Here is a 26,405-nt window from a genome sequence, read left to right as displayed (position 1 = left end):
ATTTTTCTTTACTATCATATTGTTTCTTGAAATCACATGCACTTCAGGTTACCATCATGAGCACACATGACATTTTGATGGCAACCGCTTCACCTTGAAAATGGCATCTTTTCTGCCTAGGTGAGTGATGTGATGGCTATGCCCATTAGAGGCTTACACCACAGTGTTCTACTCGTACATACATATGCTGCATGCTGTCCCCTTTCATGGTAGGCAAGATCTAGAAGGCCTCCTTTTAAGTTATTTCAGGGACTTAATTCTATGCATAAATTCCTTCATATGACTCCATTAATGCTCTTTTAACCTCTGATCTGGATTTTGTAATTTGTTTTTTATATTTCTGTACCATTCCTAAAACTTCCATGCAACCATGACTTTCCAAGACTACCCCTTATTTTCAAATCAATCTCTCTTATTTTGTGTGTTTGTTTCATGATCTGACCATTATACTTTTGCTCTAAGTGACCATTCCACACTCCTTTCTTACTTATCTAGTTCCAGTGAATCCAATCAACGTTTGGTTTTCATAGCCCGCTCATTGCTCACCATCTTTTACCTTTTACCCAACGCCTATTGAGTACTACATTTCTGATAGATTTAATCAATATTGAAAGTTATCCTGGCAAAACGTTTTTACTTTCATGCAGTAATATGAGCAAGAGGGCTTCTTTCCTCTTTTATGCACTACAATTTCTGCTGCCTATGACAAACCTTCATTTTCTGATATATTCCACTCACAATTGATGGCCTTTCAGTGAACATTTACACCCATTTTCATCTCTTCACTTCTGAATTCTTACTCAAACATTCTGCCAAGGTATGTTAATTCATGCACTTGTTCTATTATTTCACCATCTGCCCCCACTATGCAATCATTTTTCCAACTGTCTTTATATAATGTGGCCACTGTTGTTTTGGATGTGTTTACCATCAATTCATTTTCAATGTTACCAAAGTAGCTATTCTAGGGCTCCTTGCGTATCTGTTCTGCTCATAGCCAGAAGTAATGCATGCCTTCTAAAGGTTGCAATAAAAGTAAATGGTATCCTTATTCATGGTGAAATTAGTGCTATATTTGCCCCTCTCTTGCATTCAATAATTTTCACAAACATTATAAAAACCAAGGAAGATCACAAACTTCCAACCCCTTGGTAGTGGATACATTGGTGGCAATTGAACCTGTGGTCTTTGGATTAGCAGGCGAGGACATAATCCCACAGCCAACAAGACCAGCAGCAGAACAGGAATACATTAGTTACACTCCTATCCTTAACCTCACAGTCATTTCTCTTACAGGTTTCCTGAACATAATTTAGCAGAATTGTGACATGGCATCCTTGCTACACTGCATACCATTTCTTTTTTCAAATATTATGAATTCAGTCACTTATTGTTTCATTCACCTTGCGTTCACCTGTTATGATATATTACTTTTTTGGTAAAAATGAGTGTAAAGTTCATGGTATCGTAATTTAGTGCCTATATTGTCAGTGGAAAAGAACTTTCTGCAAGACTATTTTGTGCTGCAGCAAAATTGCACTCTCGGAATAGTGATACACTTGGCATGACTGTGCATACTTGACTCCTATGAAGCATTCCTGTTTCTCAGATTAACATAATTATATATTGGATCTTGGGCGAATGCGAACTCTAAAACTACACTTCAATGACTTTCTGTGGATGTTCTGTTATGTGTAGACATCCTTTGAAAGAAACCACTAACACATAGTTCTTTTACTTGCTTATATTTTCCGTACAAAATTTATAATGCTCCTGTAATCTGTGGACTTTATTTGCAAAACTGGAAAACCGCCATTTAGAAAAAAAACTTTAAAACTAGTGTTGTGCCATGTAAACATAAATATTACAAAAATTTTAGATTTGGGCCCCAAAAAACAACTTTCCCCTGGCATATATTTTAAGAATGAAAATTTGCCCTTATTTGCTGCAAATATGTGAAGAAAGAAACTGTGCATATGTTATCTGTCATTTTTGTCTGTCTTGGTGTAATGTTCATTGTAGATTTTTAGCCATCAAAAAGTTACTTGGAAATAGCTTGAAGATGATGTACTCATATTTTTACATTATAAGAGGCATCTTTGTTTTCACAAGCAAAATATGGGATTGTTCCTATCATCATATAAAATGCGCCACATTTTCCACCTTCTCCCATATCCCTCCTTTTCTGATGCAACATTTTAAATAAAAGGAAACTTGATTTCAATACCTGTTGTTGTGCATATTTTATGTGCAAAAGATTGGATCTTTCTATTGTAGGCACAATTTCATTTTCCTTTCATCATTCCTACTGTTTCTAGACTCCACCTGCTAGATATGCACAGGGAATTTTTCAACCTCACCATAGGTCCATATGTATTCTACTATTGTTGTTTATTTAGTAAAATGGTATTTTTAATTTTCCGCAGGGAAAAAGAAGGTTACACTTCTAAAGGAATGCTTGGAGTTGCAATCCAGGGGAGCCACCGACTAGGCATTTACCACTTAATACTATATGACAGAGAGAAACTTCGGGTAACAGATGTTAAGATAGTTCCCTCATTCCAATTTACAGTAAGTATCAGAATATTGTAAGCCATAAGTAATAATGACTAAATTGAATTTTTATTCAACGATGTAGCCTTTGTTCAAGCAATGTATACATGCTTCTACTCCACAATTTTGTTTGTGACAAGTGTCAATGATGACATTAATGTTTATTTAAAGGTTTCCTAGGCATAAATTTGGTTAACTCTGCCTTCCCAGGTTTTTATTGTGCTGTTTGTTGGTTGGATAAGTTTTTCCAGCATAAGAGCTAGTGTTTTCATGTAGAAAAATATGTACTTTCAACCTGAATGTGGTAGCTGGCGCTCTTGTTAAACTATCTATTTAAGCCAATAAGCACTGTAAAAATCAAAGAAACATTCGAAGAGATGTCAATGGCAATAGAGTATTGATGAATGTGGAATCTTTAGAAACTTATATGCATTGTAATCTATATTAAATGCCTTTGCATCTACTTGTTTCTTGAGAAGTAATAAAATGGAAATCTCAATGACTAAATCACTAACAGTGCAACAATGTCAGAGTATAAATATCATTCGCCTTAAGGGGGTTTCAAATCCAGATCCCCTGATGTCCGGCCTAGTGCTTTAGCCAGTTAAGTTACCGAGGTATACTTTTACACCCCAAAACTTATATTGTATATATATTGTTGCATTGTAATACACACTTAGGGGATGAATCTGTTGAAAGTTACTGTTGTAGTATCTCCCGCAGCTTCTTGAAAATAAATCACTAAGTTCATAGCACTTTTAAGAGTCAATTTATTTCTTTCTCTCCATTTCATGTGGTTGCTCTGACAATGATATCATTTTTTATTACACTCATCAATGCAAAAGTTTACTAGATGCCTAAATTGAAACTAAGTCAATTCATAAATTTCAAATTATGTTTATTTTTCATAACTAAAAGGAATTTAACGTTAATTTTAGAAGTGTCATTGGCTCAGGCAGACCTATAAAGACTTATCTGATGACAGTTAGCCAAAGTTTATGATTACTAAATCCTTTTTTGGAATAGTGAATTTCTCTTCTAATTAAATTATTCTTTGAATGTATTCTTAACAATACATTTGTCACGCAATTAAAATTTAGAAATACATTGTACCCTCTCAATTTTAAATAAACAGTTTATTATTGCTTGTACATAAAGATTGTTAGCTTAGACTGTTTTATGAGCTCATTGGAGATTTTTCTCACCCATTCACAGATCTTAGGAATTGGTACAAGGTTTGTGTAAAAAGTATCAGAAAAATAGATTTATTTCAGATATTGCTGCAATCCCTCAAAATTCTTCAAAGTACATTCCTTGAGTGTGTCAGCATACTTTTGCTAGCAGCTTTACCATGATTCGAGGGCTCTTTGGTGGGCAGATCATGGAAGGTCCTTAAAGGTCCTCAATGCCAGTACAAGCTTCTTTGATGGCACTTAGTGTCTCATGGTGGTGTCCTTTAAGGGAGGATTTCACTTTTGGGAATAGAAAATAGTGTGCTGGTGCCAAGTTGGGACTGTAAGGTGGTTGGGGAATCGTCAAGATGTCGTTGCAGGTCATCGCAGGCAGGAACACTACTCTGCTTTTGGTCGTCCATCAAGATCTTCGTGGCAAGTTTAGCACAGTTCTTTCACATTACCAAATTTTCAGTGATAATGGTGTGCACTCTCATCTTATCAATGCCAGTACGATCTGTGATAATACACACGCTTCACCGACAGTCTCAATTCAGCACGTCACGAACATGTTGCATGTTGTCATGGGTTCTTGACGTCAACGACCTTCCAGAGTGGGGCTCATCCTCCACATTCTCTCAACCATCTTTGAAGAGCTTGTGCAGCTTAAAAACAGCAGTTTGTGAGACATGCTTTCATCCTTGAACACTTTCCCAACATCTCCGTACCCAATTTCCCCAGTCCAACATTAAATTTGATGGCGTACGGCTGTTTAATCATTCGCTGCAGTTAGCGCTTGCACCGAGTCATTTAACAGGGGTCGACTAAAAACACATTCTAGCCTGAATGAATGCTTGCAGGCACTTGGCGCGTGTTGAAGGTCAGACCCTACCCCACTGAGCATGTGCAGTGCAAGCGTTATGCAATGTTCAGTCACGTCATTAAAAATTGTTCCCAATACTTTTTATACAAACTTTGTATGACATTGTGGTCCATCCCACTACTCCGGAATCTGTGGCAAACCGTTGACATAGTTGAGCTCATGGCTGTGACTTGTGGCTTCATATGTGTCCTCTTCTGTCCTCACACTCTGCCCATTCCTGTCATCTCCCAATGTTGCCTCTACAGTTTCACCATTGTTTCATACCTGCTCTCATCCCTGCTAATTGTTTTGTATTAAAATTCTCTGCATCAGCATTTTTTAAATCTTTGTGTGACGATTACAGATCCCCTCTATTTGGAGTTCGTGGGGTTGTACTCTCCTGCTTCTGAAAAGCCCTCGGATTCCCTTCAATGTCTAATAATAATTTCCCAAGACTGAGCTGTGGGTTTTTCAATAGGGCTGGGCCTGTTACAACCCATGAATTCCATCCAATATCATCATTTACCTCTAAAATTTCATTAAATAGTTATTTCTATTGGCTAGTGCCAAGAAAAAACCAAGCTCAGTAGTGACTTTAAATTGATGTAAAGGAGTCTTGAGATCAATTCAGAGTATGTAAGTGACGTTTGGGTTTTAAAACTTTGTGACATTGAACCCATCATTGGATGACTGCTCTCTGTAATAAGTGCTTTAAGGTAGTCTTTTGTCTTTTTAATAAGAATTAACTTGTTGACCATTTATGTCAGGTATTAATTTTCAAAATTCCTTCCATTTAGCCATGTTCTTTTTCCTTGTAAGCACTTGGAGACTTATTGATTCTCTGCCCTCAAATGATATATAATCATAGCCTACAAGATGATGGCACCTACAACTAGACAATTTATTGATAGGTAAAATTCTATTATGCCTGTTCATTTTTAGCTGATAATAGCATTTTTCACAAATAAAATGTACAATATACATGATATAAATATACATTGATATTGCTAACAAAATTAAGCATTGAAATTGTCTGCCATTTTAATAATTGCCTCACTATTTTCTTTTAAATTGAGTTGTTATTAATTATTTTTACATAATTTGTAGTAGCAATATTTTATCATGAATTATTTATGGTATTTAATAAAAGTTGTTTCAGTTTTTCCAGAGTTGATTTGTAACGTTTTCCTCTTCTTTTGTGGGTATCATCTATGAAATTTACAAGACCTTATAAATAACTATTGAAACCATCATGCCACTATTGCGTTTAGAACAGCCATTTGATAGCCTTGCCTCCTCTCACTCTGGCAGACTGTAGAGTCACATTTTTTATGAAATTGACTCACGAAGTGGACCTTTTTGGTCTTTCATTTGGGGCAAATGCTTACATATGCTCAGAACTTTTCACATACAAAGAACTGGAAGAGTAAACTGTGTACAAGCATTGCAAATGATATTCAATAAATAGCCTATAATGTGTTGATTCCATTTATCAGTGGTCTAATTTGAGAATATTCTAGGTCTGCTAAATAAGCAGAATTAAAATGTAACCTCTGAAGAAATTTGTACTTAAATATTAACAGTAGATCTCCGAGACCTGAAAAATGGATAATACCTTTCAAGCTTAGTAACATGAATTTGTAGTAGTAGTAGTTTTAGGGCAGGCAATGGACAGCTTAGGTCATTTGCACCGCTAGTGATGGATGGGAATGGTGAAATAGTGCAAAGAAACCTGGCGTTGGCATTAGCCTTCTGTTGACAAAAGGCACCAATGGGTCCAGAGCTTTAAGTCTTATACGATGGGCAGGGTACTCACTCAAAGGGCTCATTACAAGTCACCTCAAGGATCTGGATAATGCTGAAAAATATCTGCATCTCCAGGATTCGAACCTGGGCACTCAAGGTGGCGCAAGAATTCATGTTTACATGTAGGGTTATGGGAAAACATTGATTGAGTGAAATAATGATAATGGTCTATTATCTATCAATGTGTGAACTACGCAAAACAATTTTGTGTCCCATTCCTTTTGTAGATATTCTTCTACACATTTTTCTTTTAAGATAAATTCCTCTCAAGTACACTAGGCATACATTTTATGCAAAACTTTGTTTTGCATTTTCTTAAGTTTCCCTCTCTAATTTATGCCACTCGTATATTAATTTATTATATTCTTAAATGCCTTTCTTCTTTCTTGAATTTTTCACAGATGATGGGCAGCCTGTTTTGTAATCCTATGAACCTTATCATTAAATTTTTATACTTATAATTGGCAATGCTGTTTTGTGTTCTTGGTACTTTCAGCCATTCATTAATAAACATATGTTATAGATATTGGTTATAAAATCTAGTCATACCTGCAATAAAATTATTCCTAGGACTAACAGGTACAAAAAATGCAACTGCCCATTTTTTTGTAATTATATTTGTAGTTACCTACAGTGTAAGTATTTTATACCATGTAAAATTAATTTTTTTTGAATCCCTCTTATTTTTGTTGTTTTTACAGCTAAATTTCATCTATATTTCAGGTCCAAGCAAATAATTATGCAACATTTTATGATGAAGATCTGCAGAATTGGTCAATTATGTTTTTTTCTTCAGAAGCTGCAGTGGATTTTGCTCGAGAGGTATGAGATATTGATTCAAATTTTGTAAGTAGGTGAAGTAGTTCAAATGATAGGAGTATTAATTGATGTTGATGACTATTTTATTATGTATACATTTTTACTGTTGAAATTCATTTCAACATTTTACATAAAAATCAAAAGCTTGTATTTTCTAAGTTATTTAACATATTTGTATGTCATCATGAAATCTTTTAAGATTGATGCATAGTTGGACTTGCCTACATTAAAATCACTTAAGTATTTCAAAACCCATTATTCTCAATCAATAATGTGGTATATATGTCAGATCTGCAGTCTTTTAATCATTGATTGGAAAGGTTTCCTTCTTATCCTCTTTCCCTTACATTGTTAGTAAATATTGCACATAGACTGGGTACTCCCTTGGCTCAGTATACAAAGAGTTTGGAAGCTCCTTGGAAGTGTTTTTTTCCTACATGTGCTTAATTAATTATTTATTTTAACATATTCATCAATATTCTCTTATTTTGGGAATTTGCAATGTGTGCTTCCTCCTTGCCAATCTTTTTTAAGTAATTATGACACTCCTGTCATTCATTCTCTTTTTCCGTTTTTACCAGTTTATTTTTCTTGTTCTTCTTTACTATTATTATAGTTTGTTAAGTTTGAGAACATTGCTACAACTTTTTCACTTAATAAATTTAATAGTTCATTAGCTCATACTCATTATATTTACGAGGGAGTGAAAAAGTCCAAAGTACACATAAAAGAGGAGAATATGGCCTTATTAGGAATCATTGAAATTACTTAACTCCTGGTTTAACTGCACCAGACATCTTCCAACAGTGCATGTCATTCGTATCAAATCCCTACAATTCATTTTCACTACGGAATTATGCCAAGGGGCATTGGCTTTAATATTATGTCCTTGAAATCCTAATTTACTCATTCTTCAGTGCCTGATGATTTCAACAATTGTTATATTCATTATGGATCATATTCCTCCAATCCGCAATAATCGACTGGATGCTTTCATGGGTAGAGCTCACCTTGTACTAAGCTGTTAGGTATGTGGATGGACTCATTAATAGGAGACTGCAGCTACTTCTTTTCCTTGTGCCACTGTTTGGTTTCCCATGAAGTTCTTTTGATGAAAATTGTACTACTTGGATTTTAGAAAGGGATTTCCAAAGGCATCACTCGGTTTTCTTTAACAGTAAATGCTTTGGTCTTTAGGAAAATGATCTACCCCTGGCTATCACACCAACCCATTCTTCCAAAATATATACGAAGAAGGGTTCAAAGATCTGTAGGAAAAGCCACAATAGTAACCTCAACTGAGCCATCTGCCAATATATACCTAATTTCAGAGGATAATAGTGATTCACCTTTACCAGAAAGAGAAGAAAGGCTTGATATGCCATGTATGAATATCTATACACATACTGATATAGGTTGAGGGAAAAGGGATGAAAACACATTTAAGGACAAGTGCAAGGCTAGTGGAGAAGATAGAAGAGTGAATTCCAAGCAGAAAAAAACTCTCGGTCCAAGAGACTTTAATTAGTTGAATACGTATAGAATGAAAAAGGTGAAGTGGATAGAAAGGAAAAAAATTAAGTGCTAGATATGGTGGGGGAAGAGTGGGAATTGCTTTGAAAAATCTAAAGGAAGCAGGAAGGGTGGATTTGGTGGGTTTTGATTGACAATGGGATATACTTGTAGGGGAATGTGATAAAAACAATACTGCGTTTGTCAGAACAAAGAGTGATCATTTAATTGTACTTCTCTCTTCTTTTCTTTCATTTCATGGTCATTCTCATTCCTAAGACTGAACACTTAATGCATTTTTCCATCCAGTCCTCTACCCTTTGTTTCTTTATGATTGACCTTCATCCCAACCCATTTGTTTTTCTTGGCTCTAAACTTTCATATCTCATTACTTTCTTTTCTGTTCTCCAGTATCTCATTGTTTTCATTCCAAAAATGTCTGTCTTTTCAAGTGTTGAGCTTTAGCAGTGTCCGAGTCTCATGTGACATTAGGTACCTGACCCTATTGATTCCAAAATAATTTATTGATTGTTTATAATGTCATCATGTATGTATTAAAGGGAGATTCAGTGAGTGATATTTAGACAAAGGTAAAAAAATGGGTAGAACTTCATGGTAATTATGTTAGGCCACTAAATTTAGATCTAGAATATGGTAGAATCAGTGTTTTGTGATGTGATTTTCATGATGATTGCTAAGATCTTGCTAAAATGATTGTTCTGTCTTCTTTGATGTTAAGGTTGGAAAGACTATTGAAATGAACCCTAAAGTGAGTATAAATGACATCCTGCCGAAATATTCAAAAATTTAGGAAGTAATGGACAGAGTTTCTAAGGACTCATTCATTACATTTCTTAGTTTTTTGTGAAGGCATCATTAAAACATTATTAATTTATTGCAAAAAAGGCAAGATTAGTGGTATGCATGGCCTACAGAACAAAAAATGCAACTTTGCATGCAGTAAAGGTAGATGTAAGGATTATCTAAATAGAATGGAAAAAAGAGCTATTGACTTGGGGGAAGGTCAGTTTGGATGCAGAATGGGTAAATAAATATGTTAAAATACTATTGCAGCACTGATATCATGGGTAGAAAGAAATACAGGAAGTTAATTTTTTTGCGCAGTGGATTTCGAAAGGCATTCTGTAGAATACATGCATTGGAAAAAATTGATGAATTTTGGTGAATTGAGAGGAGTTGTGGATGGGTGTGGATTGGAAGGATAGGCAACTCAACTGAAGCTTGTTTGTGGCTCAGATGGCCCAGGTAAACTTCTCAGATGTTGAATCAGTATGAGCAGCAGCAGGCGTGAAAGTAAAACAAGGCTTTTCATCATCACGAATGCATTTCACTGTTGACCCAGGAAATGGTGAGAGACACTAGGGAAGGGAGGAGGTTGGATTGAAATTAAGTGTGGGACCAATTAAGTTTAAGAGAAATAAAATATGGTATTAGCTTGCCATTCAGCTAAGGAACTGATATCATTATTGAGCATATGATAGAATCAGTGTTGAAAGTGTGAAATGATAAATTGTTAGGAAATTAAGGTAACAGGATTATCAAGAAATTATTGATTTCTTAGGGCTGTAGTAAAAATCAAAATGAGGCACCATAAATAGGCCAGTTAGAACAATTCTTATGTATGGAATTATTTTGGATGAAATTTTGCAGTGAAAGCGGAGCGGTTTCACAGAGAAAAAACTTGTGCAAAGAGAAAGGAATTGGATGACAGAGACCTCATGTAAAGAGAGAAAATTCTTGGAAAATTGTGAAATGGGACAAAATGTTGTATGACTCCCAAGCTTTGGTTTTAGAGGTGAGAGTAAAAGCATGGAGAGAAGGCATTTGAAATGTGGGTGTGAAGAAAGAAAAAAAATAAAGGAATGGAAAGAAGTGCTAAATTGCTTGGTAAGGGAAGAGAGAGGGTTGTTGGGAGAAATTCAAAGAAGGCAGGAAAATTGGGACTAGAGGAGATGAGGGAGGAGAGGCCCTAGAATCCTGAAAACTGCCCAGAAAGAATATTGAGTGGCATATGCGAAGGGAAAATATTGGTATATCTTTGACAGCCTGCATAGGAGAAAAACTTATTAGGAGCTGAAAAATAATTCCTTGCATTGCAACCTTTTAGGGTAATTATTGTTGGTGTAGTGATCGGGGTGGGGAGATTAGAATATCTAGTGTTTCTGGGTCTATCAAAGGAGTACTTCTGTTAGTAGGCATCTTCAAATTGCATTCCATAAGATTATATCATGCTATTCTCATTAAGAGATCAGTAAGCATTTCCCTTGCTATGAATAGTTTTTTTTGTCTTTGTGGGTGGCCACTAACCTGCCTTTCATGGACAAATTCCACTGGTCAACCTCATTTTTTCCCAGCCAAATCACTAAAATAATATTTCATCTTAGTTTTGTTTTAAAATAGGAGATGGCTTGGTTCAATTTCTACCATTGCCTAACCTTCTCTGGAAATGAAATTCTTATCCCTTATATCTATCTACCTTAGTTACAGTTCCTCATGAACTAATGCTACTAACTACTTGTAATGTTGATGTAACTGACACACCTGTCCGCAAAAAGTGTCATATGGAGTGCAGCACCTCAAACCACTTTCACTCATTCTAGTGCATTTTCAGGCCAAGTTTATGTTATGAATGTTGAATTAGTGTGAACATTATTGAAGTTGTCATTAAAGTTTGAATATCAAGGCTCTAATTTTGTGCCATGTGTTGTATTTTCTGCTGTGATTAACTTTTAAAATGTATTGCTACTTAGTACTGGGAAACATTATTAAATAATACCTAAGTATCCCAATATCAACATGTGCAAATATTTGAGTGTAAAATCATTCCTCTTGAATGGAATTCAGACCCTAAGTCCTGGATTCCTGGCTAAGTGCTTTAGCCAGTTCAGCTGTATCCTCTAAAAATGTTATTTTGTCAGCATTTTAAAGAAATGAGATCTCCTAATGATTGACTTACACCAGGTTATTGCCCTGTGAAATTTTCCCATTTTTATGCGCACACCGTGGGCAGGTTTGCTAAGATTACTATTGTGGTATTTCCTGTAATTTTCACCATATTTATTTAATAATTAATTAATGTATAATAATTGTTTATTTATTCTTCATTTTTCACAACGTTTCCCACCCCACAGATTCGGTGGATCAATTTCAGTGAAAGTCTCAATCCATTCCTGGCCAATTTCCATATCAATAATTAGTCCTTAGTTCTGATACTCGCCATCAATATTCATTACTGGTAACAGAGACTTATTGATCTGAAGTATTTGAATCCTTAATCTGCACCATTGGAAGAGTAGTGTTAGATATTACGTTGGATTATTTAAATTAATTGCTAGCATTGACGTTTATTTAAATCCTCTATTGTGTTATATGTGTTTTTGGTAATCCTGAAGGTTGAAAATAAGTTCAGTATGATGCTTTCAAAAAGAAATCCTGCAAGAGCCCAGAGAAAAATTAAATTATGTTTTTTTCTTGATAACATCACATTCATTTCCTTTCACTAGCTTAATGATGTTAGCTAAAAAAAATTAGAAAATTATTTCAATAATATCCGCGTGCATTTCCATCCTCCTGTAACAGCTTTAATTTAAGTTGATTCAAAGCTTTGGGGCAAATTATGAATTGTACACTTTCTTATTCTTCTTGTGTGGCTTAGTGAAATTCGTTTCAAGTATGCCCATGTAGATTTTTGAGTCTCCTAATCTCTGTGACTTATATAGTAGGAATGTCCTTAAATTAACGTATACCGTTTTTGCAATTTGAATATACCGCCCCTGTGTACGAAAATGCGTAGGGCGCCATGTTCCTTTGTAGAATTCAGCGACCATATTTCGAAGAAGTAAATTGTCATTGCAGAATGAGTTATTCCTGGCGATAACATTTTATTATAATGAAGCCTAACATTTGCAATCGTGCATGTATTTTCGTGCAACTTGTTATCCAAAGCATTCACATCTAAAGATGGTCTTGTGCTACATGATCATAAAGCAGTTTGTTGTGAAACAAGTTTTTCATCGTTAAAATACTACTTCACATTTGTCATTGATGAGTTAACTATTTTCCAAATAAGTGTTCTCAGTGTTGGTAGGGCCTAAAAAGTTAGGCAGCTGTTGTAGTAATGAGTTAAGTAGTTAAAAAAGCCATTCCTCGGACGTGACACATATCTACGACAACAATATTTAACGCACAAAACAAATTTTATATTGCTTCCTAGTTTATTGTTATCATCCGGTTTCTGGAAACAATAGAATGTTTTAATTAATGTGGAAAGCGGTCTTAATTAAGATGTTACGAACTAATATATAATATCATGGATGAAATGATGACGGGAAGATAGGAAACAAAAATTTTAATTCGTCACTTGATGACCAGAAAGGTAACGATCAAGCGCGTATAATGTCCACGGACAAAAAAGCAGTACCAAGAAAGCAAGATTGTAGCCATATATTGAAATTAAAGCGGAGGTTATGTGAAGTTGAAAACCCCACTGAAGAACAAAGCGGTGGAGTTTTGTTGGATGATGGGCATGGTAAAAAATCGAAATCAAGCTCGGGAACGTTTGGGTTAAAATCTTCATCTGGAAGTGCTTTTGTAACAGAATTAGTTGATTCGCATCCTTGCGTACTTGTAGATATAAATGAAACCGAATTTCCTGCTGTGAAGGTACCTGGGAAACCTACAGAAGCGGTATCTTTGAAGGATTTATTTTCGGATGTAATTGATCTTGAGAAAACGGTATCGGGGGTGATTAAACCGAAAGGTAAACCAGAGAAAACAAGTTCATTGTTTAATAATAAGTCGTCATCAGTTATTTCTGGCAAGGAGTTGGTAACTGACGTAGTGGATATGGGAGGCACCCGTTACGGAATGGTTATACCCAAGGAAACGTTATCAATACCTTCGGAATCTTTTGATGGCAATGCAACTCCTCCAGCTAACACACCTTTAAAAAAAAGGAACACATTCACTCTTGAACAAAAGATCGGTATGTTAAATGATCTGGATAATGGTGGCAGGCTTACTCAGATTGCTAAAAAGTATCATATTGCTGTGTCGACTCTTTCGACTATTTTTAAGGATAGATACAAATTGAGATGTGCGGAAAACATGGTAGGTAAGGAGCGCAAGCGTATAAGAATGGGTCAGTATCAGAATGTGGATGAGGCGGTTTTGCGTTGGTATTGGAGTAAAAACAGTGAAGGATATACTCCCGATAGTCTTCAAATACAGGAGAAAGCCCGGGAAATTGCTCAAAGATATGGTGAGCAAAATTTTGAAGGTAGTGCTGGTTGGCTCAAACGGTTTAAAGATCGCTATAGTATTGGGAAATGCCGAAAATCTGGTGATCAAGACCAATTACAGGAAAATGAAGATGCTGCAGAGGTAATTTTATATTTTTAACTTAATTCTGAGGCTCATAGTCATGGATGGAAAATAACTATTGCAATATGTCCAACCAAGTTATTCTATGTACCATCCCCAATATGGTCAAGTTATTTTAGAGTTGCACTTCATAATTTTGTTCAGTTACAGTTGGTTAAAATATTGTTAGATGAACGGTTGGTGTACAAGTTTGTACCTTATTTAGGTACAACGTATTTGTAAATGAGAGAATCATTCCTAGTGGAGCTCTGTTATTTTAGTGTCGTACTTGCGAATTCTGTACCCTCAGAGAAGTTGGTTAAGCCAGTAGCATTGTATAAAAGGTCCTATATTATTAAGGTACCATTCATCTGTAAATGAAATCTATATTTTACTAGGTGATGAGGTGTTTCATTCATTGTTGATATTTCACATGGTTAAAATGTAATAGCATTTTCCTCATCATGTATCAATACAACAGTCATTTGAAGAAATAGCAAAATTATATTATCCTTCAATGGAATAAATTGGGAAACTAAGAATTGTGTCAGGAAAGGTGAGTGACAATAATTTACATGTTATATACTTATTTAAATTTTAAAAATTGATTTTGATATTTTATTGATACCCTCTGGAAGAACTGATTGAAGATCTTTTTCTTTTGACATATTGTCACAGTGCTAGGCAATTTGAATATTTCTTCTAAATCGGCAATTTAAGTGAAATAGGCCACCATAACTATTTTTTCTCAACTTGATAGTCTGGTAACACAGTATTGAATATCAATTCTTTATTGCCTCTTGTGTTTACTTCTGGTGATTACTTTTCTTGGTATGGTTAAGTTTTTTTTCCTCACATCCATGTGATTAATTAATTTGGAATGGCTAAGAAAATGCCATATTCTTGTTGAAACACAGTTTTTGGAGTCATTTGCATTATTTGATAGGTAGAACACTACAGCTTCCTCCCCTCTGCTGGGGGACACACAAGACTTTAATAAGTATGATCATTCTTCAACCCTGGTGAAGTTTCCATTAGAGGAAAAGAAATGTTATTTTAGTAAGATGACAACTCCTCTGAAAATCTTCATCTCTATAAATGGACCATGAAAATTTCATACAAATGACTTATTGTTGTTGTGTTATTGGTTTTGACCCCCTTAATAAAATATAGATTATGGTCCTTAATTATTTTTCCCCTGAGAATCAGTGAATCAGCTTGCCATTATTGTCTCTAAAATGGCTGTCAGGGTTTGCAGATTTTTCTACCTATAAATGATTAGCATATTTTCATTATTCAATAAATATTACTTACTCAAGGAATTCTCACCATGAGATCTCCCTTTCATGAAGGAGACAAGTTTTTTCATTAGGTGATAGTTAAACCTGTCCCATCAGCCATATCCATTGACTGATCACCACCTTAAATTTATTTTCCAGAGATTTCCAGACCTCTTGATTTTTAGTCTAGCCACTAGTTTTAGTTTTGGGGTTTTTAGACTTTTCCAAGCTACTATTGCAAAAAGAATGGCTTTGTATATATTTGCATAATTTGGGATATTGCCATTAGTTAGGTTTTATATGGGACAGCTTAGAGAAGATGAGAACAATTGGAATGCTGGAGAAAATGTTTGAATTGTATGTGCGGGAGTGAGGCATGGGGAGGCATTAAAGAAGAAACACTAGTTGGATGTTACAAGGGAAGGGGATAATCATACACATAAACCAAAATGGCTCACTCAAAGGAGTGACATAAGTAAGCATTCCATCCTAAATAAGAGTATTAGAGATTGGAAAAAATTACCTGGAGATATTTTTAGACATTTTCCTTTGAACAGCAGGAGCTTCTAGAAAAGAAAGTCCTGGGCTAAATTCTTTTCTATCTCTGATGTTTTGAGTTGGCTATTTACCTGGCTTGTTTCTAACAATAGATTGGTTTGAATGTACCCTGCCTCCTGGCTAATTGCCAAATTACATTGTAATAATGATAATATGGCTGTTCAAAAGTTTCTATCCTTACCAGCTATATTTCAAAGTATGTGTGGACCTGAAATTGAAATTGCCATGGTTTATTCCAAAAGATGCTTGCTAATGTTTATGCCTTATATAACTAAGGGAAATTGCTTGTTTCTATTGTCCACAAAATTGTTTTTATTCCTTATTGATTTCCGTCTGTATTGCACCATAATTTTAAGCATTTATCTAGTTTTCTCTGGTGAGATTAATAAAAGGTTTAAGTTAAAGTAAAAGTTTAAATGAATTTGGGGGCAAGAAGGAAAGTGATCCTATCAATTGAATAGGAAATTGACTGATGTATGTGCAAAAGAGACACTCTTCAAATCCAAAGTGATTTTTTGAAACACCAAAAGAAAAATAAGTATTGCATATTGAAGAGGAAGGTGAATTCTAGCAAAGTGAAAGTGTTTGTGAATAGTTTGTGTATATGTTCTAAAAGGTTACAAGTATACCTTGAGAATGGGCTCAACATTTAGCAAAGACTTGAATTTGGAAAATATGCAATGCCTGTTGCATCAGTAAACCAGGAGAAGTGTGTATTAGTCAGTAGTAAAATGGCAAAATATTGCCAAATACCATCTCAAATATTAAACACCATGTAAAGGGGATTAATTATTCAATTCTACCCATCATGTTTGGGTTTTTCAGAAATCAATTTAGTTTTGGAATAACCTGTGATACATGGTGAAGAAAACCATGACCTAAAAGAAGAGACACAGGCTATCCTAAGGGGGGATCTGAAATGTACTTCCAACCAAAACACATGCATACAGTCCTCAGGATAGATATCATGAACTTTAGAGATATAGTAGACAAAATACTAGAAACTAATAAAATACCCAGAAATCATTTTGGGGAAGGTGTTGAAATAAAAAATAGCGTGAATGGTGATGATCTCTGTGTCCTGGCTAGGCTCTTGAAAAGATAAAAGTTTTAATAGTTCAAATGTTAAGTTTTAAATATACTTAGATGTGATTGCACAATGGATTGAATAAGATTCAGAAGCGAAAAAATGTTATCCCCTAAAACCTGAGGGAGACAGTATAAAAGTGTTACAATGTTGTTGCTTCCCAAATCATACTAATAAAATGGGGAAAATCGAAAGTTTTTAAACATTTGTTTGTGAGTAAACATTCACTGGATGCAAATAAAAACTTGGTAACCTTCAGTTGAAAAATGCTGGTACAAAAATGGAATCCTGCTTGTTTACCTCTTCCCTTTCTTCAGTTTCATCACTTCCTCTCCCATTTATTATTTAATGGAAATATTTTGCCTATCTAGCCAACCTCTTCTCTTTATATGCAGCGGTGCATTAGATGCACCAGCATGGAAGAATATTAAGAATGAAAGGAAAATGATAGGTAAAACACAATTGAAAATAGAAAGCATTTTGTAAACAAAATTATTGGAGGCAGAAGAAAGGGGGAATCAAGAAGTGGGTAATTTTCACCAAGGATTAAAGGGAACTAAAGAATGGAATACAGCTAGGGAGGAAATCTGACTTAAACTCCAGAGAATGGCCCCAGTTGTATTTTATCATGAATTGTCCCTTGGTGTTATCTGGAATCATCCAGTCAGTAACTGAACTTAATATGCACTAGGCTACCATGCCGCCCCAATCCCTTCTGAGATTCACCCATTGAAAATAAGCTGATAACAAATTGAAATGAAATAATTCACTTTGTAATTCCACATACTTTTGTGTGTGGAATTACAAAGTAAATTATTTCATTTCAATATGTTATGCAAATTCCATAAAGTTACCCCTGATACAACAAATTCTAGCTGATAACATGTTAAAAGGTACAAATGCAAAGTATTTCTAATAGTTTGCTGTAATGCCTTTCTTAATTGTACTATTCAATGATAACAAACACTGTTTAAATACCACAATAGATGGAGTTATGCATGGAACATTTGTTCTTACAATTTACTGTGAGAATATGGATTGAGATAATAATTTAGCACTTATGAAGTGTGCCATCAGATTCCAAAGGAATGAACATGGATGAGGAAATGGAATTTAGAAGTATTAATGGAGATAAAAAAGGAAGGAGTACCAGGGGGTAGTAGAAAAAGGGCGAATGATTGCTTAGGGAAAGATCAGTTTGGGTTCAGGAAGGGAAGAGGTACACATGATGCCATGGCAGAAATTAGATCAATACTGGAAAGGCAAACTGACTAAGGTCATGATATCCTTGTTTCGCAGATTTGGGGAAGACATTCAATAAAGTAAATTGAGTGGACTTCACTTGAGTGTATTGCAGAAGAAAGCTGTAGCTTGGAAGGATAGATCACTTGTCCATAACCTCTACTACTCAGACTGCTACCGTGCATGTGGTAGATGGAAGGTTGACATGGGTAGTGTTTGGAAGAGGAGTAGGAGAGGGATATGCATTTTCACTCTTGCTTTTCGTAGTATATGTGGATGAAATGGTCAAAGTTGCATGTGGAGAACAAGATAGGAATAAAGGCTAGTAGGGAATTCATGAAATCAGGTTTACAGATGATTAAGTTATATTTTACCCGTCAGGTCAATATCACCAGTCAGTAACCATGGCTATAAGAATTGCTTTAGCACATTAAAAAATCAATGCGATTGGTATGGGATGAGAATGGTGCAAAAAAAAGTTTGTGGTTTTTGAGAAAGAGGAAAGCTAAGTTAATTGTTAAAATAGGAGTACAAAAACTAGAGCTTGTGGAACAGTACCAATCTTGTATGTATTTTCGACGAAGATGGTCAAATTAGCAGGGACACAGGGAGGGGAATTGCGTTTTGCAAAGAAGCTTTCTCTAGGAGGGAATAGATGGCATAGATGTCAAGAAAAGATGAGGTAAAACAGAGATATGTAATCGAAGCAAGATAGTGATGGCATAGATTGGAGGCTTTTAAGATGTGTTTGTGGAAAAGGACAGAAAAGGCGAAATAGGTAGAATATAAAAATGAAGCGGAGGTACTAGGCATGGTAGTGAAGGATAGAGAGTTGTTGGGAGAAATCCAAAGGAGGCATGCATGTTGTGTGCGGAGCATTTTGATTTGAGATCTACTTTTGAAAACTGATTGTGATTAGAATATTAGAGAGGTAAAATAGGGGAAGGAAAAGGATAGGCATGTTGGATGGAATGGAAGGAGGGATAATAAGCCAGTCAGAATTTGTGAAGTTTATTGTAGTGTGAGATGTCTTGTTCGGCGGTGCTTATATATAAGTGTATCATCAAGTCCATTCAAAATCTATCATTATGTTAAGACTAAAAAAACTCTGCTAACTGTGTGGTCATATATATAGGTGGCCAGGGACTGGGATAAGTTGGGGACTATGAAGGGAATCTGGAAATTTTTTATTCCTCCTTATAATTTTTTCCATTGTGATTAATGAAAGCTTTAAAATAATTACGTTTTTAGAGAAAATGATCAAGTGGGACCTATAAATGGTATATGCCAAATAGCAATCAAATTATATGGTTGAAGTATTTTTTTAATATCTCTTACCTTAATTATAGTATTAAATTATTTTTGTAGCCCTTTAATTTTATTTTTTATCTTAGTTTAAACTATGTGAAAATGAAGATTACCTTAGGGAATGGTTTTAATTGTTGGAGATATATTTCCTTCAGTGAGGTTTAATAAAGCTAAAAACTAAGCATTCTGAATATTCTCTGAACAAAACAGGTCACTGTCAGGCAACCCTACAGCAGGAACATTTGAAAACGAATTAATTACATTATAAATATAAAAATCAGTTTCTGATACCGTAATAGTGCAAAGTGAGCACAGTAAAAGCTCTAGTGGTTTGTATTTTTTGGTGGTTTATGATGTTTGGGATTTTTTTGTGCCAACCTGGAAATGTCAGGGAATTCAGTATTTGGGTCATGCTGACCATCGTGTAAAAGTTTATCATCCCCTCTCTAGCATGTCATTGCCTACTTGATATACAAATCTACAAAATTATTTGGTCAAAACGGTTAATTTGAGCTTAAGAAGTAATTAGTTCATGTTTTGATAAATTCCTTTTTTCATTCATTTTTTTGTTTACATCTCATGTTTGTAGAAAGATGTATCTTGTTAAAAAACACAGATTGGATCCTTGTTCATTGTTTATAAATTTTTTTCTTATTTATATTCCCAATTCATCAGAATTTATTAGTTCTTTGTTAATAATAATGAGAATACATGTTGATTTTGGCATCTTAGTCATCTAAATGTCCTCTAATTTGGGACTATGGCTATGGGTAATAATGTTATAATAATATAATTTTATTTGATGTTAAATTGCAAATGCTATTCATATCATATCATCATTTATTTGTCAGCAGACCACGTGGCATAATAAACATCATCAAATTTAGAAATAGAGAAACTATTGTAATAACCTAACAGTATATATATATGCATGTTAAATAAATGATATATTAAGGTGAAAATATTTCTCTGTCATAGTATTCCTGTGTGGAATACAAAACTTGTGTCACAAACCACCCATATTACATGACAAATATTATGTATTTGAAATTTTGTGTGTCCATATTGATAGCTGTCATGGGTAATTTATTGAAAAGCATGCAGTCAAGAAGTAAAAATATTTTTGAGAACTTGGGAGAGCTAGAAAACACAAATTAATTTAGTTCTATAAGTTTTTTATGTAGGATTATTACTATACCAAATTTATCACTTTAAGAAATGAGGATATACAGCAAACATGAGACATTTGAATATAGCAGTAGTCAGTGAATGAGCAATATATTTAATAATTTCCTTCAGTTAATATTTAGAGAATCTAGGGGTATCTCTTCTTCTTAAACTTTTAATTCCATTAAATGAAGAACACAATGTATTTTACCACAGTTCCTTATTTTCGTACTACTAGTTTCAACGCTTGGGCATCATCAGGTACAAATTAGTCGAGTTGCGGTCAATTTATATACCATTCATGTGGGAGAATGGGTTGGTGATAGAAGGTGGAAGAAAGAGAAGGGGAAGGAAAGAGAAGGGGGAAGGGAGGAGAAAGAGTTGGGGTTGTGATCTGCATTGATGGGAAGGAGGAGATGGGTGTTAAAGATCAGGAAAGGTGATCACAACCCTACCTCTTTCCCCCCCCCCTCTCTCACCATCCCTTTCCCCCACATGAATGGTATATAAATGGACTGCAACTTGATTAATTTGTACCTGATGATGACGCCTAAGCATTGAAACTAGTAGTACAAAAGTAAAGAACTGTCGAAAAATGCATTCTTTTCCTCATTTAATGAACATGCACTTCCACAAAATTGAGCCGGAAACAATTGAATACATTTTAATTCCATGCCTACGTTTAAAAGTAATTTGGTGATATTAGTTTCCACTGAAAGCTGAAGTGATAAATATTCACATTTTGAACAATACTCTCAACATACACATAGCATGTATTTGCACTGCCAAGAATGTGATTAATCATGCTTGAGATAAATAATTATTAAATTTATTAGGTTAGATGCAAATTTTCCTTTGCCATGAACTAGAGTCTTGGTGTGGTGGAAGGCTAGTACCTTCTGATGACCCCTAGAGCTGTGCTCTTGGGAGAAATGATAATTGCTTCTATTAGGTTCATCCATGCCAGATATATGGAAGGGTATGAGCCAGATAGTATGCACATCATATGTTTCATTGGTAAGATGACTGCACTGATATAATGCCATTTCATTGATGATATGTATGAAAAACACTGTTGAGAAGGGAGGGAAGAGATTATGGTAGGAGACTTCGGTGCAGGAATAAGGGATGGTTATGGGGAAACAGTAGCATTTTGTGGGAGTCAGAATTTAGCCATAGCAAATCCTTTTTAAACATAATAATGCATGAAAAATGCCAGGGGACTGAGAGATATCAGTTAGCCCATGTGGTTCGGTAAAGATTTGGCAGTAGCATAATTAATTCATATAGTTTCTGGGGAGCTAAAAAAATAAGAAATTAGTATAGTTAACTTATCTTGGAAGTATTTTTGACCGAGAAAGGCCAAGTATTAGGAACATGGAAGTGGATTTGCATTTAGCTAAGAAGTATTCACAAGGAAGAGGAAATTGATGACATGAATGTTTTGAGTAAGGATGTCAAGAAAAGACTAGAAAAAACTTCAATATGGTGCATGTTTTTGTATGGTGTGGAAGCATGGATGTTAAAGCAAGATGGTGGGCATAGATTGGAAGCCTTTGAGATGTGACTGTGGAAAAAATGAAATAGACAGAATGGAAAACAAAAGAAGAGGCACTAGGCATGTTTGGGGAGGAAAGAGCATTGTTTGAAAAAATCCAAAGAGGTGTGAATTTTGGATGCAGAGTATTTTGATTGATGATTTACTGTTGAAGAGAAAATAGGCCAGCCAATTAGCATGGGGAAGAGTATAGGCGTGTTAGACAGAATAAAGGGAAATAAAATATATGTAGTATTTAGGAACAGTTTAATTTAGTGCGGAATGTCAAGTTGCCTTGTTAGGTCTGAGAAATGTAGGTGTAAATCTGTTAGTGTTCATTCCCTGTCCATCCAAAAATACCAAATATGAGACTACCAAAATACATGGTTTGTATAAAAAGTTTTGGAAAAATAGGTTTATTTCAGATATTGCAACAATGCCTCGACATTCTTCGAAGTACAACCCTTGGGCAACACACTTGTGCCAGCAGCTTTTCCATGACTTGAAGGCTCCCTGATAGGTGGATTCCATGTGTTCTTAAGGGCACATGTGCGAGCTTCTTTGAAGGCACGTAGGGTCCTATGGTGGTGTCCTTTTAGGGAGGATTTCTCTTAATGGAATAGAAAATAGTCTGCTGGTGCCAAGTCAGGACTGTAAGGGTGTCGGGGAATGGTCACGATGCTGTTGGAGAAGGTCTACACAAGCAGACGCTCAACTCAGCTCTTGGTCATCTGTCAAGACCTTCGGGAGGAGTTTAGAGCAGATCTTTTGCATCGCCAAATTTTCAGTGATAGTGGTGTGCACTGTCATCTTATCAATGGCAATAGGATCTGTATTCATGCACACACTTAATCGACAGTCTAAATTCAGCACTCCATACACACACACACATGTCAGGGAAAAATTGTCACCAATACTGTTTATACAAACCTTTTAAAATAATTAAAATAGTTTATCACCATTAACGTTTCTGATTATTTGTAGTTAGCTGAGCAACCTCCTCTTTAGTTTTCTGAAGCACTTGGCTGGAAATATCAAGGGATCCAGGTTTGAAATCTGGTCAAGGTGTATGATTTTAATTCATTGAAATTGCTGTGGAAAAAAAATTTTGTGCTTCCAATAATTACCAAACTTATTACTTAGTGATTGTTCTATGCGTAAATGATAGAAGAATGTGCAGATGACGTATTCCTTAATATTTTTCTGCAAAAGCCCTATTTCTAAACCCCATTCAGTAATATCGTTTCCTGAAATTACTTTTTTCTCCATCAAAAATTTCACAAAAACTATGACTACTACTTCACCTGCAGTTCTGGCACTGTATCTTAATATATTTTGGTTTTTCATCAGGTCGGCCTAGCACGTGCTAATGTCTGCATTAGAAGCCAGATTTCTAAGCGTACTGGGAAGGACAAGGATGATGATGGTTTTGAGGCTGTACCTAACCGGAATTCTGCAATGACCCAGGATCTTAAGAACAAAGGTGGAGGTTTGCGCAGGGTGGATACAGTTGGAGACCTGGTAGAGGTGCGATACATTGCAAGAGTGCTAGATGATGCAGTGCTTCATGGTGAGGTATGTTAATATTTGTTCTTTGTGATGTTTTACATTAATAATATTTATGGCTTACTCCAAGGAAATTTAAGGTGCTATGGTTTATTAATTTTCAATTAAATTTTGAAAGCCTTTCTGTGAACTTCAAATCACCTGACATAAATGTGAGCTTCATTGGGAAAGATAGAAATTTGTAAAGTAACAACTTGCTCCATATAAGCCTAATGATATACGATTCAATAACCACAAAATATGATGTTTTGAGGCCAGTTAGTTTAACCATATGTTGATTATTAGTTATCTGTATTGTATTATGTTAATCAATGTCAACTTTTCATTCACGTAATACCTTCATGATCGTACACTTTCTATGTAAGACATGATAAGTGTCACTTTAGTTAGTGATCAACTTTATTGAGTTTCTGGTGTTAGCTATTAGCTGTTAAGCAGAAGAAGTTGTCTGGTTTTAAAGTAAAATATGGTTTCAAAAATTGAATTGTTGGTGTATGAAAGGTTTAGCTAAACTATGTGGGGTACCCACTTAATTAATTGCTGAATTTCCAAGTAAATGGATTGATCTATTTACTTAGAACCATTCCTAGAAAGATTATGCTTTTCATGATATTCATATTTACTGAACAATGCACCTGGGTTCCTTGCTACTTAGAAAAACTGGAATAAATTGGAGCTACTAGAAACTGGAAATGTGGAAAAAATTTGAAAGTTGTCTGGAAAACTAAGAATTTAGTAGGAATAAAGGAGCCAACTGCAAATTTTGGGGATAATTTGAGGCTTTGTTATAAGTGAAATAATTTTTCATGTAAATTTGTTGCTTAAATACCAAACTTTAAAACCCCTCATCCTCTAAATACTCCATATTCATTGCATTCAAAGTGCATGCTCTGAGAGGCAGGCAGAAAGGCTGCTGCCATCTGAGATCTAGGGTCCTTAATTTGTGTACTGTTAAGAAACAATGATGAATTGAATCTTCAAAATTTCATGTATAAGTGCCCAGATTTCAAAGTAAACTGCTTCTGTAATTCTGTTATTGGTAGAATTCATTGATTCTTCCCCTGGCCAATATTAAGGAAAACAAGTGCTCCTTAAGTAAGTCTCTGTTTTTCAGCAATATATGTTCTTCTTACATTTAATGTTATTACCTGTGGAATATGCTTCAATGAATTTTAATTTCTCTTTCAAGATTTGTGATATTTACATTTCTTCAGAATATCCATATTATTGCTATTATTTTATAGGCTAACTATGATGGCAGATGTGAAATATATGTTTACTTCCTGTTTGTTATTAATGTTGTGTTACGTTTTCTTCATTCTGTTTAGGTTGTTGACAGCAATGAAAAAGATGACCACCCACTCTGTTTAAAGGTCAAGGAATGGTGGAAATCGTGGAAGGAGGAGGAGTGCAATATTGATTTGGTCGATGGGGAGGACGGAAGGTGGTGGGAGGGAGCCCTTTGGGGGGCAACTGTTGGCACTCGTAGGATGATTGTGCTTCCACCTGATGCCGTGTGCAGGATGAAGGTAGCTTTGAAATACTTTGAAATCTTAGGTTTATATTTTTACAGATAGCAATGGAAAGCGTTGAAAAGTTAAGGTTGAATGGGAAAATATATTTCATAAGGTTATTTTGATGTTTTTGAAAAGGAATATATTTCACAGCATTGCAATAAAATTAGGAATATAAACATTAGCGATATTATTGCATGCAAGAGCCCTGAATCTTAATAAAACTGTTCTCTCCCTTAGCAATTTGAGGTACATGTTTCTTCCATATTCTGAGCTAAGTGATCTATATTAAATAAAATACCCCCTGATGATGTCACACACTGCCTGCGGACGAAACAATGATGAAGAAATTGCCCAAGTATATAAAATTGCCTAAGTATATAAAATTGCTTATACAAATTAATACAAATTAACGTCAGTTACAACTGTACAGAGTAATCGGTGTGGCGAAGCCGGGCATAGCCACTAGTGTATTATATAACACTGGTGGAATATGACTGAAATTAAGATTTTTTTGGATTAGATTTGCTTGACCTCTAGCAAAGTAAAATACCTAATGAGCTAAAATAAGGTCAGGTAATGACTATTTTATTTCAGAGATTTCCATTTTTAAGAATTTATTATTTTTATGGTGTTACAGGGGTTGAAAGTAAAACTTTCTCCTGAGGCATGCCTTGTTTATGAAGTTGAGATTCTTCAAATTCGCAGAGGAATAGGGAATGAAGATGTGAAACTTGGTCAAGCAGTTGGAGAACCATGTAAACCAGGAAGAAGTATAATGGCCAATTCAAGGGGTAAGTTAAGAATCCACAGTATCTGTGGTGGTGGGACCTTACTCATTGTTGTTTGTTCTCCTCTTGTCTAATGTTCAGACTATTAGACTACACTAGATGTGCAGGAATTCACTACAAAAAATCATTTGACTAAATTTATATGAGGATTTGGATCTCCCACTTTTCAATTATATGTTGGTCAATAACTAATGCCTCTAATCCCTACTCTTCTTGATTTAGCTTAAGGCAGTGTACAAGACTGGCTAA

At 35.1% G+C, this 26,405-nt stretch overlaps 1 protein-coding gene across 2 annotated transcripts in view; it reads left to right on the top strand.

The window, feature by feature from the left end:
• The window catches only part of LOC139687891 (FK506-binding protein 15-like), a 76,269-nt gene that overhangs the window by 1,911 nt on the left and 47,953 nt on the right, over positions 1-26,405 (top strand). Inside the window, exons 3-7 of one of the 2 annotated variants that reach the window (XM_071585235.1) lie at positions 2,427-2,571; positions 7,117-7,215; positions 23,636-23,860; positions 25,180-25,380; positions 26,006-26,159. In XM_071585235.1, the coding sequence (XP_071441336.1) occupies positions 2,427-2,571; positions 7,117-7,215; positions 23,636-23,860; positions 25,180-25,380; positions 26,006-26,159 (824 nt within the window). Of the gene's footprint in view, positions 1-2,426; positions 2,572-7,116; positions 7,216-12,741; positions 14,128-23,635; positions 23,861-25,179; positions 25,381-26,005; positions 26,160-26,405 lie in introns of those variants that run through there. The other variant, XM_071585228.1, reaches the window with a different exon arrangement.

This window comes from Hetaerina americana, unplaced genomic scaffold, assembly GCF_022747635.1.
Source record: "Hetaerina americana unplaced genomic scaffold, ioHetAmer1.1.p SCAF_1, whole genome shotgun sequence".
NCBI lineage: Eukaryota > Metazoa > Arthropoda > Insecta > Odonata > Calopterygidae > Hetaerina > Hetaerina americana.
Note: the sequence above shows the minus strand (reverse complement) of the source record. Positions and strands in the feature narration are given on the sequence as shown.